General features: G+C 44.9%; 1 protein-coding gene across 4 annotated transcripts in view; it reads right to left on the bottom strand.

The window, feature by feature from the left end:
* Positions 1-13,660, bottom strand: part of MGRN1 (mahogunin ring finger 1) — a 47,727-nt gene that overhangs the window by 19,628 nt on the left and 14,439 nt on the right. For all 4 annotated transcript variants that reach the window (XM_042827774.1, XM_042827771.1, XM_042827772.1 and 1 more), the window contains exons 5-6: positions 5,817-5,934; positions 1,777-1,843 (exon numbers count right to left, since the gene is read on the bottom strand). In XM_042827774.1, the coding sequence (XP_042683708.1) occupies positions 1,777-1,843; positions 5,817-5,934 (185 nt within the window). The remainder of the gene's footprint in view (positions 1-1,776; positions 1,844-5,816; positions 5,935-13,660) is intronic.

Genomic DNA, 13,660 nt, shown 5'->3' with positions numbered 1-13,660 from the left:
CACAGCACCTTCCATCCCCTAAGGATTTCTGCACCTTTACTGAGAGCAGTTCCACAAGCAGGAATGAAGAGTGCTAATGCTGCAAGCTTACATTCTTCAAGGAGCACAAACATCTCCCTGGCAGAAATCAGCCCAAACCAACATCTTGCTGGCTGCTATTTTAATTTCCCATTCAATTTTATTCATTGCAAGTAGTCACAAGCTAGCTGTCGTTTCCCAGATACTCCAAACACACAAGTCTAGCTCCTGCCCATCTCATCAGTAAAAAAGAACCAGAACACACAGCAATTTCTCCCAGTCTTATTCAAGTGTCACATATTTTTGTGGTGATATTCTATCCAGGAGAGGATTTAAAATAAATTGTGTTTCCAGGCTATTAATATAGATGACAGTTCACTGTTGGCTAAGAGCTGACATATTATATGCATAAATGTATGCTTCCCATGCTGCCTCCTGTTCTATTTTTGTCTTTCTCAATATGTCTGACATAAGAAAGTAGAAATACATTGGCAAAAGTTCAACAAATTGTGGAAGTTGTTTTTTTATCCGTGGTCAGGATATATATGTCAATATCACTAACAGCACCTGTAATCAGTAAAAACAGATGCACTCTAAAAACAATTTATTTTCTGTTGCACTACACTGTGTTGGTCACACTTTAAATTGCTTCCTCCAGTTCTGTTTGCTTGGAGGACTGTAAAATAATGCAGTGAACTTCTTTCACACAGGAAGCAGAGCACACGAACTGCAATAAACAATACAATCTAGAAGGGATTTTCTGATTTTTCTTCAGTTTGGGACCAAAAGTTGCAAAAAGCAGAAGGGGAATGCTGGTCCTGCTGAGCACAACAGCCATCAGTTGTAGGGAACATGTGACTTTCTTGTGCCCCTTCCATCACCAGCGCTCAGAATGAGTGCAAACACACAGAGCCCAAAAGCACACACACCCAAAGGAAAACACAGCACACGGTGATTAACAATCTAAACATTTACTGCCCACTCTTCTCTAAAAGGGCAGCGTGCTTTAAAAGTAACCAGCAGTATTATTTACCATCAAAAGTCATGCTCTTTTATTAATACCATCCAACTTCCTTTGGGAAAAAGAATGTAATTTTAAAGTGCTGAATTAATTTGTCTGTGGTTGAACAGTGGCCTGAGGATTTAAAAGCCCTTTCTTTTCTTCTGAGAGTTCCTCAGCCCTACAGACAGCTCTAGCTTTCACAAAGATGATTCAAACCTCAAAGAGGTACAAGATACAAACTCCATCCTTGTGTTACAAAACAAAGCAAACACAAAACTAAAAGAGAGAGGGAATCATTTGTTCCAGTTTGCACCAGACTCTGGTGGCAGAGTCAACACCTAACCCCAGCTATCCTAAACCCCACTCCAACACTAACTACCCGGCCAATTCTCCTGTCAAAAAATCAAGGCTACCTTTAAAAGCATATCTTTATGTAAGAGTCTGTGATTAGCTAGACTCTTTTAATGAAAGAAAGTGATGGTGAATTCCTGAAATAATTTCACAGAATCACAGAATCACCCGGGTTGGAAGGGACCTCAAGGATCATGTAGTTCCAACCCCCCTGCCTAGCAGGGCTGGATCTAAATCCAGGTTGCCCAGGACCCCGTCCAACCCCATCCAATTTCATTCTGGAAAGGCTCCCCACAACTTTGCTGCTTGTAAAATGTGTTTGCTTTTGCAGAACGAGGCATCCCATAAAGGGTCACTTAACATCCAGCCAGACAGAAGACTGAGTGAGCATATGCCATGCTTACCATCCCCTTCATCCACCACTGCTCTGATGACCACTGGAAACACACCACGGTCCAAGTCAAAGTTCAGCTGAGGGAAAGAAACATCAATTTAGACAATTCACACCAGGCCTGTCTGAAGACTTGCAATAGCATTAGTAATAGAAGAATGAAGTTACAGGATACCAAGCTTTCACCTGCAAGGGCAGCAGGCTCTCCCACTAAAAGCTGTGCTACCACCCCAGCTGCGCCCATGGGCCTCAGAGATATGAGGCCTCAGGAAGCACTAAAAGCAGAATTCTCTGCATTATTTAGCCCTGCTTGATAATTTAGCCCTTTCTGAGGGGTTGGAGAGGCTGTAAGGTCCACTCCAACTCAAGCCATTCCGTGACTGCAGAACAGCAGTACACATTATGTTCCCTACACCACAAAAAAAAACAACCCTTATTCTCGTATGAAGTTCTTGAAGATGTAGAATGAAATCTGCAAAACTTCAAGCTCACACTACACTTTGAAGAAACACCAGACTGATTTCCATCATTTGGCATGTTATGAAGCTCAGGTCCCTGATCTTCTAATGGATAAGAGTGAAAATTTAAGAGTTGAGAGTTTCCTTGAGTGCAAGGAAAATAGACTAAATTTCTTCCTTTGCCTTGCACTTCATTAAAGCACTTCAAAAGCTACGTGTGATCTTATACACGCAAGAAAAATACAACCTTACAAACACTGTCCTGTGCCAGGAACAGAAGTGGCTCACATACTGGATTTCTAGTGTTTCTATTAATTACTGATTTGGTTTTCTTGTCTCATCTCTTGCCAAGAGAGAAAAAGGTGTCCTTTCACCATGGTGCTCCAGGCAGCCTGTTTCCAGTTTCCCGTGAAAGCTGAGACTCACTTCAAAGCGTCGCAGGGTCCTTCAGGTGATGCTTTGGGGCCTCCTGATCTTTCCTCACCCTCTGCACCACTGGAGCAGTGATTTCCTCCATTAAGGCTTTCAAAAGATACACCAGGAGGAAAATCTCAGTCATGGCCAAAAATGCCAAACCAGAACGCCAGACTGGATGCGAGGCAACCCTCACAACAAGCCCTGGCAGAGCTGGAGATGGTTCCACTCTGGATGAACTACAGCTAAATGCTGATAACTGTACGTGGACATGATGTACCTTGGCATCCATCCACCAAGAGGCCTCAGCCCACTGCTCACATGGCTGCACCTCTGCTACTGGCTGCATGCACGCGCTCTGGTCTACAACTCACAGTCTCTCATGGGCTGTGTGGGAGCAGAGGCAATCCCAAGCCTACTGCTCTTCTGTCAGTAGTTGAGTGGCTCAAAGGCACACGATCTGAACGTTTTCTAGAAATAACTCCCAGCTGCATTAAGCACACAACTGCTCAAATATGCATATCCAACTCTAAATGGAAAGCACGTGCTGGAAGACCTTCTGCGTTGAGCCCTGCTGTCTCCGATATTCTTCAAACCTGAGGGTTGCAGATTTTCATTCTCTGTATGACGATTCCACATTTTATTCCTCCTTCAAGTGACCATAATCTCCTTTTAAATGAGCAGAGTAACACAGAGAACATAAAAGCATCATTTAACATCTCAGTACTTGTTAGATTAAACTAATAGGGCTGCTATTTTCTATCCTGTATTTTTGAGCTATTACAGCATACCAGAGAACGAAAAACATCATTAATCGAGGACAGCTGATTAAGACTGCTGAAAGAAGCTTAAGGCCTTGCTTTGCTTCCTGCTCTGATTTATTGCCATAACACAACAGCTACTTTTTGTCCATGAGGAAGAAAAGTCGCATCACAGTAAAGCAACCAACTGTGCTTGCTTTACCATATAAACTATTGCATTCTCAAACAAAAGGCCTCTTTAATGGCTCATTTCCCAATCATTTTTAGGGGCTTGAAAATAACTGCCAACACAAGCCTTACACTATAGCTCACAAACAAACCAGCGTGTTATGAAAACAAAGTAAAAAGGTGTTTTTACAAGGTTTTTATAAGGTTTTTCCACGTAACAACTCAACATAACACTATTTTCCATTCTGCTGACCAGCCAAGAACTACATCATCTCCAAGTATTAACTGAGCAAAAGCATGAAACAAATCTCTTTTTTTTTTGACAACACCAACACTGAAGTAGGAGGGCAACTGAACACATAACTGTACACAGCTGAATGATAACAGCCAGCTGTCAGATAAAAGCACTGCATTTCAGGGGACAGTTAAGAAGATTCAGCATTTTACTGCACTTGAGAGAAAAAAAAACAAACAACGTATACACACAGCCAAAGTGGGGAAAGAAACTTCTGAATCACAGCGCTTGTCCCACATTGTCTCAACAACCAGAGCCCCCATGAAAGCAATGAAAAAGACCAGAGGATGCAGCAGAATCAAGTGAAGGGAGCTAGAAACTTACTTTTCCACTGCATCTCCCTTCTCCTTTAAGCTGTCAAAGCTGTGACTTTAGCACTCAAATTAAAACCTTGCTGGCAGGAACAAAAGTAAAAACCAAGCTTCCCAACTCTTTAAGAAAGGGATCTGAGCTCCTACTTTCCAGTTCCCTCAGATGACAGAAGGGGTTGAAAAGCAGCTCTTCCAGGCTTTTGTAGGCTGAACTTGTGAAATCATATATTGGCAGAGAAACCAGGACATCAGGAGGCCAGACTCTGCAGGCTCCTGCTAACTGGCACAGCGCTGTTACAGCACACGACTGATTCTAGTTAAAACTGCAACTCCAAGACAATAGCTATTCAATCTTTTCAAAATACATGAAAGATGACTTTTCTTTCTTTCCTTTTTTCTTTTTTTTAATCTTAATTTTTTAATAGGTAGTGTTTCCTATTAGGGTTCACATACACAATGCTCTTATACAAGCCTGAGAGAAGAAATGAGCATTGTATTAATTTTGACCTGGGAGAAGGGTTTACAGGAACAAGTGTATTAGCAGTAGCTACAGACCAACTCCTCTGCATGAGGAATGTCTCAGGACAGCTCTGCACAGAGGAGGGCAAACAGCAAAGCCTTTCTGCCTTGTGTAACATGCAGGGAAGCTCTTGGGCCAACATTTAGAGGCTCAAGAAGCAGAGTTACTGCCTGGACTGGAATTCTACAGAGATACCAAAATTAATAGGACTCCATAGATCTTGCTATGTAGTAAAAGCCACAGAGCTTAATTAAAACCAAACCTTCATCTGTTTGCAGTTACGGGTTAAAGAAAAATAAAAGGATGAAGGCATCCCCTTATTCGGCATTAATGAACCAGTGTGGATCTGCCCCAGGGGGGAGAATATCCCCCCACTGCACGGTACTGCTTGAGCTAATAATGCAGGACACAGCCCTTAAACAGAGTAAGACTTATTTTTAGAACAGCAGTCTCCAAACTATTTCAATTTTTCACTCCCATCAATATAACAATTTGGGTCATACACTCCTTGTGTATATATATATGTATATACACATATATAAATTTATGAATTATCAACGTTTACTGCTGAAGTTCTTCTCACACTCTAATGAATTGTCCTTGCATGTATCCCATTCTGGAGACCACTGGAGTCTGGTCTAAATGACAAGCCAAAAAAAAACAAAAGGGAGAGATGAAGACAGGCCCTTTCAGAATCTTTATCAGCTCTGTCCCAAAGTAACCGGGTAAGACTTAGCAAGTGAACAGGGGCACATTTGTTCCCACAAGTTCTCTGGCTGACAGGGAGAACAAGGCTGCAGAGTGTGGGTTGCTCTGGGAACAGCTCCTGTGCCAATCTCTGCTGTCTCCCTCGTACGCCAGCTGCTGGGATGCCAGCTGATCAGCGTTATCAGAAGTTGCTTCTTTCAGTTTCTTTTCTTCCCTGTTTCCCTCATCTTTTTGCCAAGTTCCCAGGCAGTGTTCATATCTGCTGCTCCCAAGGCCCTGTTTGTCTCACACCCACAGAACGTGCTGTGGCAGCTCTGAGTGCAAATCTTCCAGCCATATCTCAGTGATACTAAACAGAGGCCAATGCTTCTGGGGCAACAGAGTTGTGGAAAGAAGGCAACGCGAAGAAAAGACTTACCTCGTCATCCTTCCAGTCTGAGAAATCAATCTTGAAAGAAGGCAGGGAGAATTGCTGGCTTACCCCTCTCTTGTAATGAACCGTCTCAGACTGCAGAGAGGGATTCTTTGTGCTGTATCTGAAGAAAGGGGTAAAAGAAGACTTGCTGTAACAAGTGATTGCTCTCTGTTAGGCTCTTATTCATTCACGCCTGTCTGCCTTCCAGGAATCACAAGTGGAAGCTCTAAGAGGCAGAGCTGGCAGGGGCTGGCAGCCATTCACTGGGAATACAAAAAGGGGAGGGAAAGGGAAGAAGGTGAGCATGGAGAGGGAAAGCAGCACAGACAGGCAAGGTCAGATTGGATCATACTGACCTGCCTGGAAACACTGCATGTCAGAGGAGCCTTGGGGTGCAGCAGCCTAGCAAAAGCTACCTTGCTAAATCAAGAGCCAAAGCAATGCTGGCTTCCCACCCAGCACACAGTTATCTTCTGCAGGAAACCCAGGAAGAACGAGGACTGACATAACAGCAGCATCACACAGCAAAGCACTAAGAGCTGCCCTTTGCCTCTGCAGGACAGCACTGCAGTGAGAAACACTACATGGCATAGGGCCATTCTGGAAAGCAAGGTCCATTCAGACCAATTCCCCAGCTCTCTACTCTTCATATGCTTCCCCAGAGGTACCACAGCACCAACAGCACTACAGAACCACCAAGCAGTCCTCTATGCCAGCCTCCCAGAGAAGTCACAACTCTCCCACTTACCCAAGGGCCATCAGTGAAATGCAACCAAGTCCCAGCACTGCCAGGCTGGGCCAAATGCCTCTGGGAAGGGAACCAGAGCTAACAACCAGCATCTCCTGCATCCAGAACCCCCAGCACTGTCTGCCCCCCAAAATACATTTCACTACATAGAGCACAACTTACAAGGGGCTGCAGTGGCAAAACAGGGTTTTATGCCCCTTTCTGCCACGTGATCTCTGAACCATGCCAGCTCTGGCACAAAGGAGCAGGCAGTGGACTATAAAGCAGGGTGGGAACAACCAAAGCTGGTTTTACTACCACAGCCTTTGTGCTGTTGAGCTACTAACACTGTGTTCAGAGCATGTTGAGAAAACAGAGAGGAAGATCCCTCGCCCAACAGGCCTACACTGCAGAAACAACAGACCTCCACAGGCCCAGTGACAGACAGGTCTAACTCCAGCTCTACAAGGAAGATGTTGACCCATCACAATAACAGGATGATGTCTCTCCTACACTAATTCTGAGTTCCAGGGCAGAGCTTCATAAAGTGAGAGTTGGGAGAACACTGTCCTCCAGCCACTGCAAAGACCTCTGAGCAGTCAGAAGCTCTGGTGACTGCTCAAACTTAACCGCCACTGGCCATGATTGACCAGACAGCCTGGGACAAGTGTCACATTAGAACCAAGAGCTCTAGGTTGAGTTTTTCCTTAATTCAAGCTGGGATATCACAAAGTATTCCCTGCCAATCAGCATGGCATATTTTGCTGATAACAACTCTCAAATGATAAGGTGAACAGTGCTGTTGCCAGCCTTGTGAACAGCACAACACCAGAAGATCCAAAGGCATCGCTTTGCTGTGGACCAAATCAGTACGGAGTGCCATCAGGTAAAGCAGTTAACAGAGCATGCACAGAAGCACAGAAAAGACCATCCTTGCTTGTAAAACGATTCTGTACTCTGGAGGACATTCAGCCATTCTAAAATGCAGACACAGTTTACAAACCACCAGCTGCATAAGCAGAAGTTGGAAAGCTCCAATTAGTATCAGCCTAAGTAGACTTTGTGTAGGAGCACAGCACATCAGAGGAGGATGGCAATGCAAAGCTCTTCTACATCAGGCATAATGCCTTCTGGCTTCTCTGAGCAGGGAGCAGGAGGGCTCAGGGAGCTCACCTCCAGAGGTGGTGAAGGAAATGTGGGAAAAGCTCAAGTTGCACAGTCAGCCAATAACTGCAGAACTGAGCATCACATCTGATGACTGTGTGTGATGTGCACACCTGAGACTTCACATCTCATAGAAAAGACTGGGCTGCAGGATGGCAGAGGTGATTAGTGAAGACACATCTGAGCCTTAATATCGTACAAGAAGCCATTTTACACTAACGAACCTGGATGATGAAATGGGATCGATGCATGTGCACAGACTTTGTAACAGATAAGACACCACAGTCAGCACTGGCTGGAGGACGAGGAGCAGTAATAGCTGCTCTGCTTCCTACCAGAAGCTGAATTAATTCTCTTGCTTTACTTTCCATAACTATTTAACACGTATCTTCTATCTTGCTTTTGGAGCTTAATTTCCTCAATCTCCCTAGCAACACCTCTGTGGCAAGGAGTACTTGGTGACTTTTTAAACACACTTTTAGCAACCCTACCACTGCATTCCCCTGTCCAAGCAGAAGGGGAAGGCAGGGCACATTTCCAGCCCCAGCTGATGCAGAGCCCAAAGACACCTGCCTGTGCAGGAGGCTGGGTTGAGCCAGGCTCCCAGCACCCACACAGCCTGTTCTAGGCCTCCCATCCTGATGTCAGTGCATACAGCTCACAGGGATGCTGCCTGCCCTCCAAGGCTCATTAGCCAACACAGAGATTTAAAGCACAATTATTAGGATGCATTTTGCAGCTGGGCAGTAAAAACCTGGATACCAGATGATGATGGATACTTAATTCCTCTCAAACCAAGAGAAAAAAAAATAGGTTCTCCATTGGCATAATCTGCCTTTCCCTGGAAAACTGGTGTAGTTCCAGCAACCTCTGAGGATCCATGAGGAGATGGTCTTCAAGGCTTGCCACAAGATCAGCATTAAAATCTGAAAGGCCACGATGAAGATCAGGACCATCATGTGCTCTCTGCTCTTCTTGCCAAGGTAGATGCATTGATAATACATTACCCTCAAAGACTTTTCTGAACTGCTTTACAATAGTGCTGCTTTACTGGAAGCTCTGACCCCATCCTCTGCATTTAAAGCACGGTGTGGGAGAGATTAGGATGACAGATCTTTTGTATGTGAATTACAGGGAGAGCAATTGAGTGAAGTTTTATTTACTGAGTTGTCAGGCGCAATGAATAGAGTATGCCTTTACCTAGCTCCTTTTGTGGATCTCTCAGAGCTTCCCAGCTATGCAGAGAGGCACAATTCTCCCTGTGCAACTGGGAAGGAGGGGATTGACTTATCTAAGGTGACAACAAGAGAGGAACCTACTGCAACTGAAGTGCAGAGGAGAGAGTGAAGGTCAGAGACGGCCTGGATGCCTGACACAGACAGTACTTATTGAAGAATATAAGGAATCCAAGAAACTAACTGAAATTATTCCCCAAATCTCACTCCCTGCCCTCAGCTGAGAAGCACTCCCTACCTGCATGCAGCTGCTCAGTCCACGGCTCAAACAGACAAGATTTGCTACTGGGCACCTGTAGACCTTAATTAGCTCCCAAAGCACAAGGGGCAAGATGATGTTTGGGAACCCCTGGCTAAGCTAAGTGAAGTTGCTGTTGCTGCACACTCATTAGAGAAGCAAGATGAGCATGCAGGGGAGTTTCCCTCTCACTCCTCCCCAGGTCAGTGCCTGGGGAAGTTTACAGCAGGGCACCAGTCCCAGCTCTAGAAGGTACTCAGGAGCCAGCTCTCCTGCTACTGCAGCGTGCAGCTGCCTGGCAAGTTCCGCATCCTCGGTGAAGGAGCCAGTCACATTCTGCTGGTGTTCAGAGGGGCCAGGAGTTGATGTGGAGCAAGTACATTGTTCCCTCTCCCTTCTATCTGCATATTTCCATTTTATCTTTGGACAGGATCTGAAAAAGTCAGCTTCTGGGGAAGAGGGAAGTTGAGCAAGTGTCCCCAATAACTCAAAGTGATTTTTTATTGATAAAAGAAACACTAACAAAATGTAAGAAGGCTCTAGCACTGGTTCACAGCCAGAGTTAGGCAAGATCCAGCACCAAGAAACTCCTACACAGTCTAGAAGTTGTGGGTGCTCAGTTGGTGCACTGCAGTCACTGCCACACACACTATTCTCCTCTTCCTCTGCCTCCTCACAAGATTTGGTTTCCAAGCCAGGCCAGGAAGAAACAAACACCTCACCATGCAGTGAAACCCTGCGATCCAGATCCTGTTCCAGCACCTGCAGCCATCTCACTTGAGCTCATCGCAGGGAGAGCTGCACTCCTGACTCTAGCCAGGCTTCAAAGATGGCAACTTACAGCACAGCAACAGAGAAAGGCACAAAGGCCAGAACCCTTATTAAAGACAGAGGGCTTGTCTGTTCAATGAAATCTACACAATTTAGCTTTTCAGCACGTGAACTTTGTACACTACAGTCCCTTGGGGTCTGGTGCCTGCATAGATCAAAGCAGGCTTTGGCTGTTAAGGCTTGTGCCTAGCAGAAAAAAACTCTGCCTCTGATTTCTTCACATTGAAGAAATCTTCTCTGTGCAAAGAATTCATATTAATCACCACAGTCCACAGCCAAAAGCAGCATGAGCACCTTTCAAAGGCTCTGAACAGACAGACAGAGGCTACTGATTAAACAAAGGAATGAGTGCTGCTGTCCCTCCTTCACAAGCTTCAGTGAAAACGGCCATGCGCTGAGCTACACATTTCAGTTGGATTGCATTTGGTGAGCTACCTATTCACATCTCCACATGCAGACAAAACACATCATGTACTGCAGTGTCACATCCACTTCAGTTTGGAAGACAGCGGTAGAATGTAACCTGTAGCAGACATTGCAAAACAAGCGAGGAAATTAGACCAAAAAAATTCCAGCACACCCATTTGTGCATCAGCAGCACAAACAGCATAATCCTGAAGAAGGGTGAAGACTAGCAGAGCTAACTGGTATGTTTTCATTGTTTTCTCCTTATAATAAAGAAACATAGCACTGGCAACATTACTAGGACAAGAAAGAGTACCATCTCTGTCCAAAGAGGAAGGTCTTTGTCATAAGAAAGGACTGCAAAAACTCACATCTCTCATGTCACATTTATCAGCAGCTCATGATCTGTGCACATTGCTCCTGCCCTGAGAGCTGGCTGCCTTAAGTGCTTCCAGCTGGTCTGACTCCCTCCCCTGAGGAAACATCCACTGCTGCCATGTTATAACTGCACAACCCTTCCTGCTAGTCAGCAAGATACTCACAGCTGGAAAAGTCCTGGGGGCCCTCCCAGGAACCTAATATGTGCATATCAAGGCTGTGCCAGAAAAGGAAAGGATAGATTCACTGAGCACACAAAAAGAGAATATGTGCATCTCTTTTACCTGCTCCCGAAAGCATATTTGTCTCCTACAATAAATCTGAGGGTACAAACACACAAACCATTCACTGCAGAAAAAAGCTGGCTATAAACTGGAAGTCCTTCAAGTATTCTCTATGAACTGTTTGCACTGCAAGCAATACAGACTATCTTATCATTTCTCTGAGGGACAGCACAGACTTACGGGTGATCGCTAGCAAGTAGCTGATGCAGCTCACACATCTGTGTGCTTGTGCCTCCCTCTGCTAAGGCAGGGATTCTCATCCCTTTCAGCCAGGTCCCATCCCAGTCATCCCCTGCACACCTCCTCTCTGGCCTGCCCTTAATCGCTGTGCTCCACAATTTGCCAAGCAGGACAAACCCAACTGCTCCCTAATCCCCAGTCTCTAAAATATCCTCCTGACCCAACACCCCCTGCTCTTCCTCCAACCAAATGTCCCGTCAGGGCAGTTTCTCAAAATCAAAGAAAATGGACACAACCACAACAATACATAAAACAGAGGATGACATGGACACCGAACTGTTCAGAAGCAGGTTGCCATTAATTCCATGCTGTTAAAAAGGCTCCAGACATAGATAGCTCTGGCCTCTGTTATGCTCTGGGTCATTCACCAGCTGCTCCACCAAGAGCTAACATGCTTTCACCTACAGATTCTTTAAGCACACTCTACCTGGACAAGAGATACTCAGTTAGTCAGAGCAGTGGTGCCCTCCAGATTTAAACCAATACCCACGTTGTTCAAGGGGCTGCTACTGTATCTGCACTAGCAACAGAAAGTACTGGATACCTTTCCCCAGATGCATACATACGCCATCTTCACACTTTATTGGTCAGCTACAACCCCATCACGGTAACAACGGCTTGCTGTGAAATTCAGAGCTCAGTAGCTCAGGACAAGAGGCAGATAGTGGTTGGGAGATGTGTTGCCAAGATCTTGGCTGGGAAGCAGTACAGCTGAACACATCTCCCAGCATCAGTACCTGGGAGTGTGCTGAACACTCTCTAAGGCAGGTCAGTACAGGCAGCATAGGCTGATGAAGCCTGCAGCTTTTAGATGGAGCCCAAGCAGTTGTAGGAGGAAGACTCCTGGATTGCAGAAACGCTTCCCTCTTGTCACAGAGACTGGCTATTCATAAAGCCAGGCCCACAGACCACAGGCAAAGGTGAGCAGAAGCTTGACAACAAGCAATGCCTCATCTCACTGAGAGTCTCATCCCCTCCATCCTCCCACTCCAAACTGCATGAACATAATGATGTTCCCAGCTGCAGTTTCACAGCAGCAGAAGCACTGATGCTATCAGGTTTGGATGCTATCAGGTTCAGCAGTTCCTCCAGCAAAGAAGCAAGAATAACTTGCCTAGCACTTCTAAGGAGCCATGCTGCAGCCCAAGGACTAGGAGGAAATTTCTGCTTTAGAAAATGGTCCAGAAAGTTTCTCCCATTTTAGGAATTAGCATCAATTTAGAAAAGTGGAAGAAAAAAAAAGTGCCTTTATAACAAAGCAGTCTTCTTCCCAATCGAGTGCTGGACAGCAAGAAATGCAGTTTGGATTTACACACAGTGCAGGGCAACTCTTGCACACATTTGTTACTTAAATGCAGGTGTCAGCACCAAGAGAAATTGAGAAAAAGAGAAAAGTACCACCTCACGTGGAGTGGAGCAAAGCTGCATTCCTGCTAGTGCACTAAAAAGGCACTCTTACAGTTTACTCTACTTACAGCTTTTTCCCCACTAGAACTTGAAAATAATAAATCAAAGTAATTATAGCACTGTCCTTTCAGAACTGCTTTGCAAAGCTGAAATCAGAGCTTCAAAAGGTTTTTACTAGCAGCCAGCAAATCCAGAGAAGCAGAGATGCCCAATTTGGGCAGCTGCACTAGCCCCAAGATGTGCTTCATGAGCCACTTCCACATGGAAAAACTGCCTGGGTTGAATTAAAGCAGCTTATAAAGTCTATATTTGTATCTCACTTCCCCCAGCCCCTACTACCTACACATCTGCATGAAATCAGGATCATGCCTTCAAAAAGTTTACTGGCTTCTAGTGCAGCACCCCACACCCCATTTTTCTATAACATTTATTGTGCAAGAACTCCAGAGCAGAAATAGACAGTTCATCAATTCGATGCTATGAGGAAATTAAACTATGATTTATTAAATAAAAGGACAGCAGTGGAAGCAAGAGCTGGATCCAAGTGCTTTGACTTTCAGCATGAAGGGTTAGTGCTCTGGGAACTGCTTGCATCCCTTAGGGCAACTCAGTCACATCAGCCACATGTGGCAAGGAAATGAGCACTGACCACAGATCCTGGTTTCATGCAGAGGCAGGGAAGGTTCTCCTTCATCACCTGAGCAGAGATCCATCTTTTGGTGAACATGGACAGGGTGGATTAAAAACTTGGTATTTAAAAATATATTTTTTAATCTGAAGTTGACAGTTATGTTACCTTTCATAAACTGTACCTAGGAATTCAATTTAAAAAGCAATTAGGTAATTCATGTTTGTGGCATAAGCTTTAAAAAACAGATGGCAGACCAAGAGGAAGCCAATGGCTTAATTGGTATGAAATTTCAGTAAAATAGCATCCT

This window comes from Centrocercus urophasianus, unplaced genomic scaffold (assembly GCF_019232065.1).
Source record: "Centrocercus urophasianus isolate 14NV4802_14NV808 unplaced genomic scaffold, USGS_Curo_1.0 seq_29, whole genome shotgun sequence".
NCBI classification, from domain to species: Eukaryota; Metazoa; Chordata; class Aves; order Galliformes; family Phasianidae; genus Centrocercus; species Centrocercus urophasianus.
The sequence above is the reverse complement of the archived record's forward strand: the minus strand, read 5'-3'. Positions and strand labels throughout refer to the sequence as shown.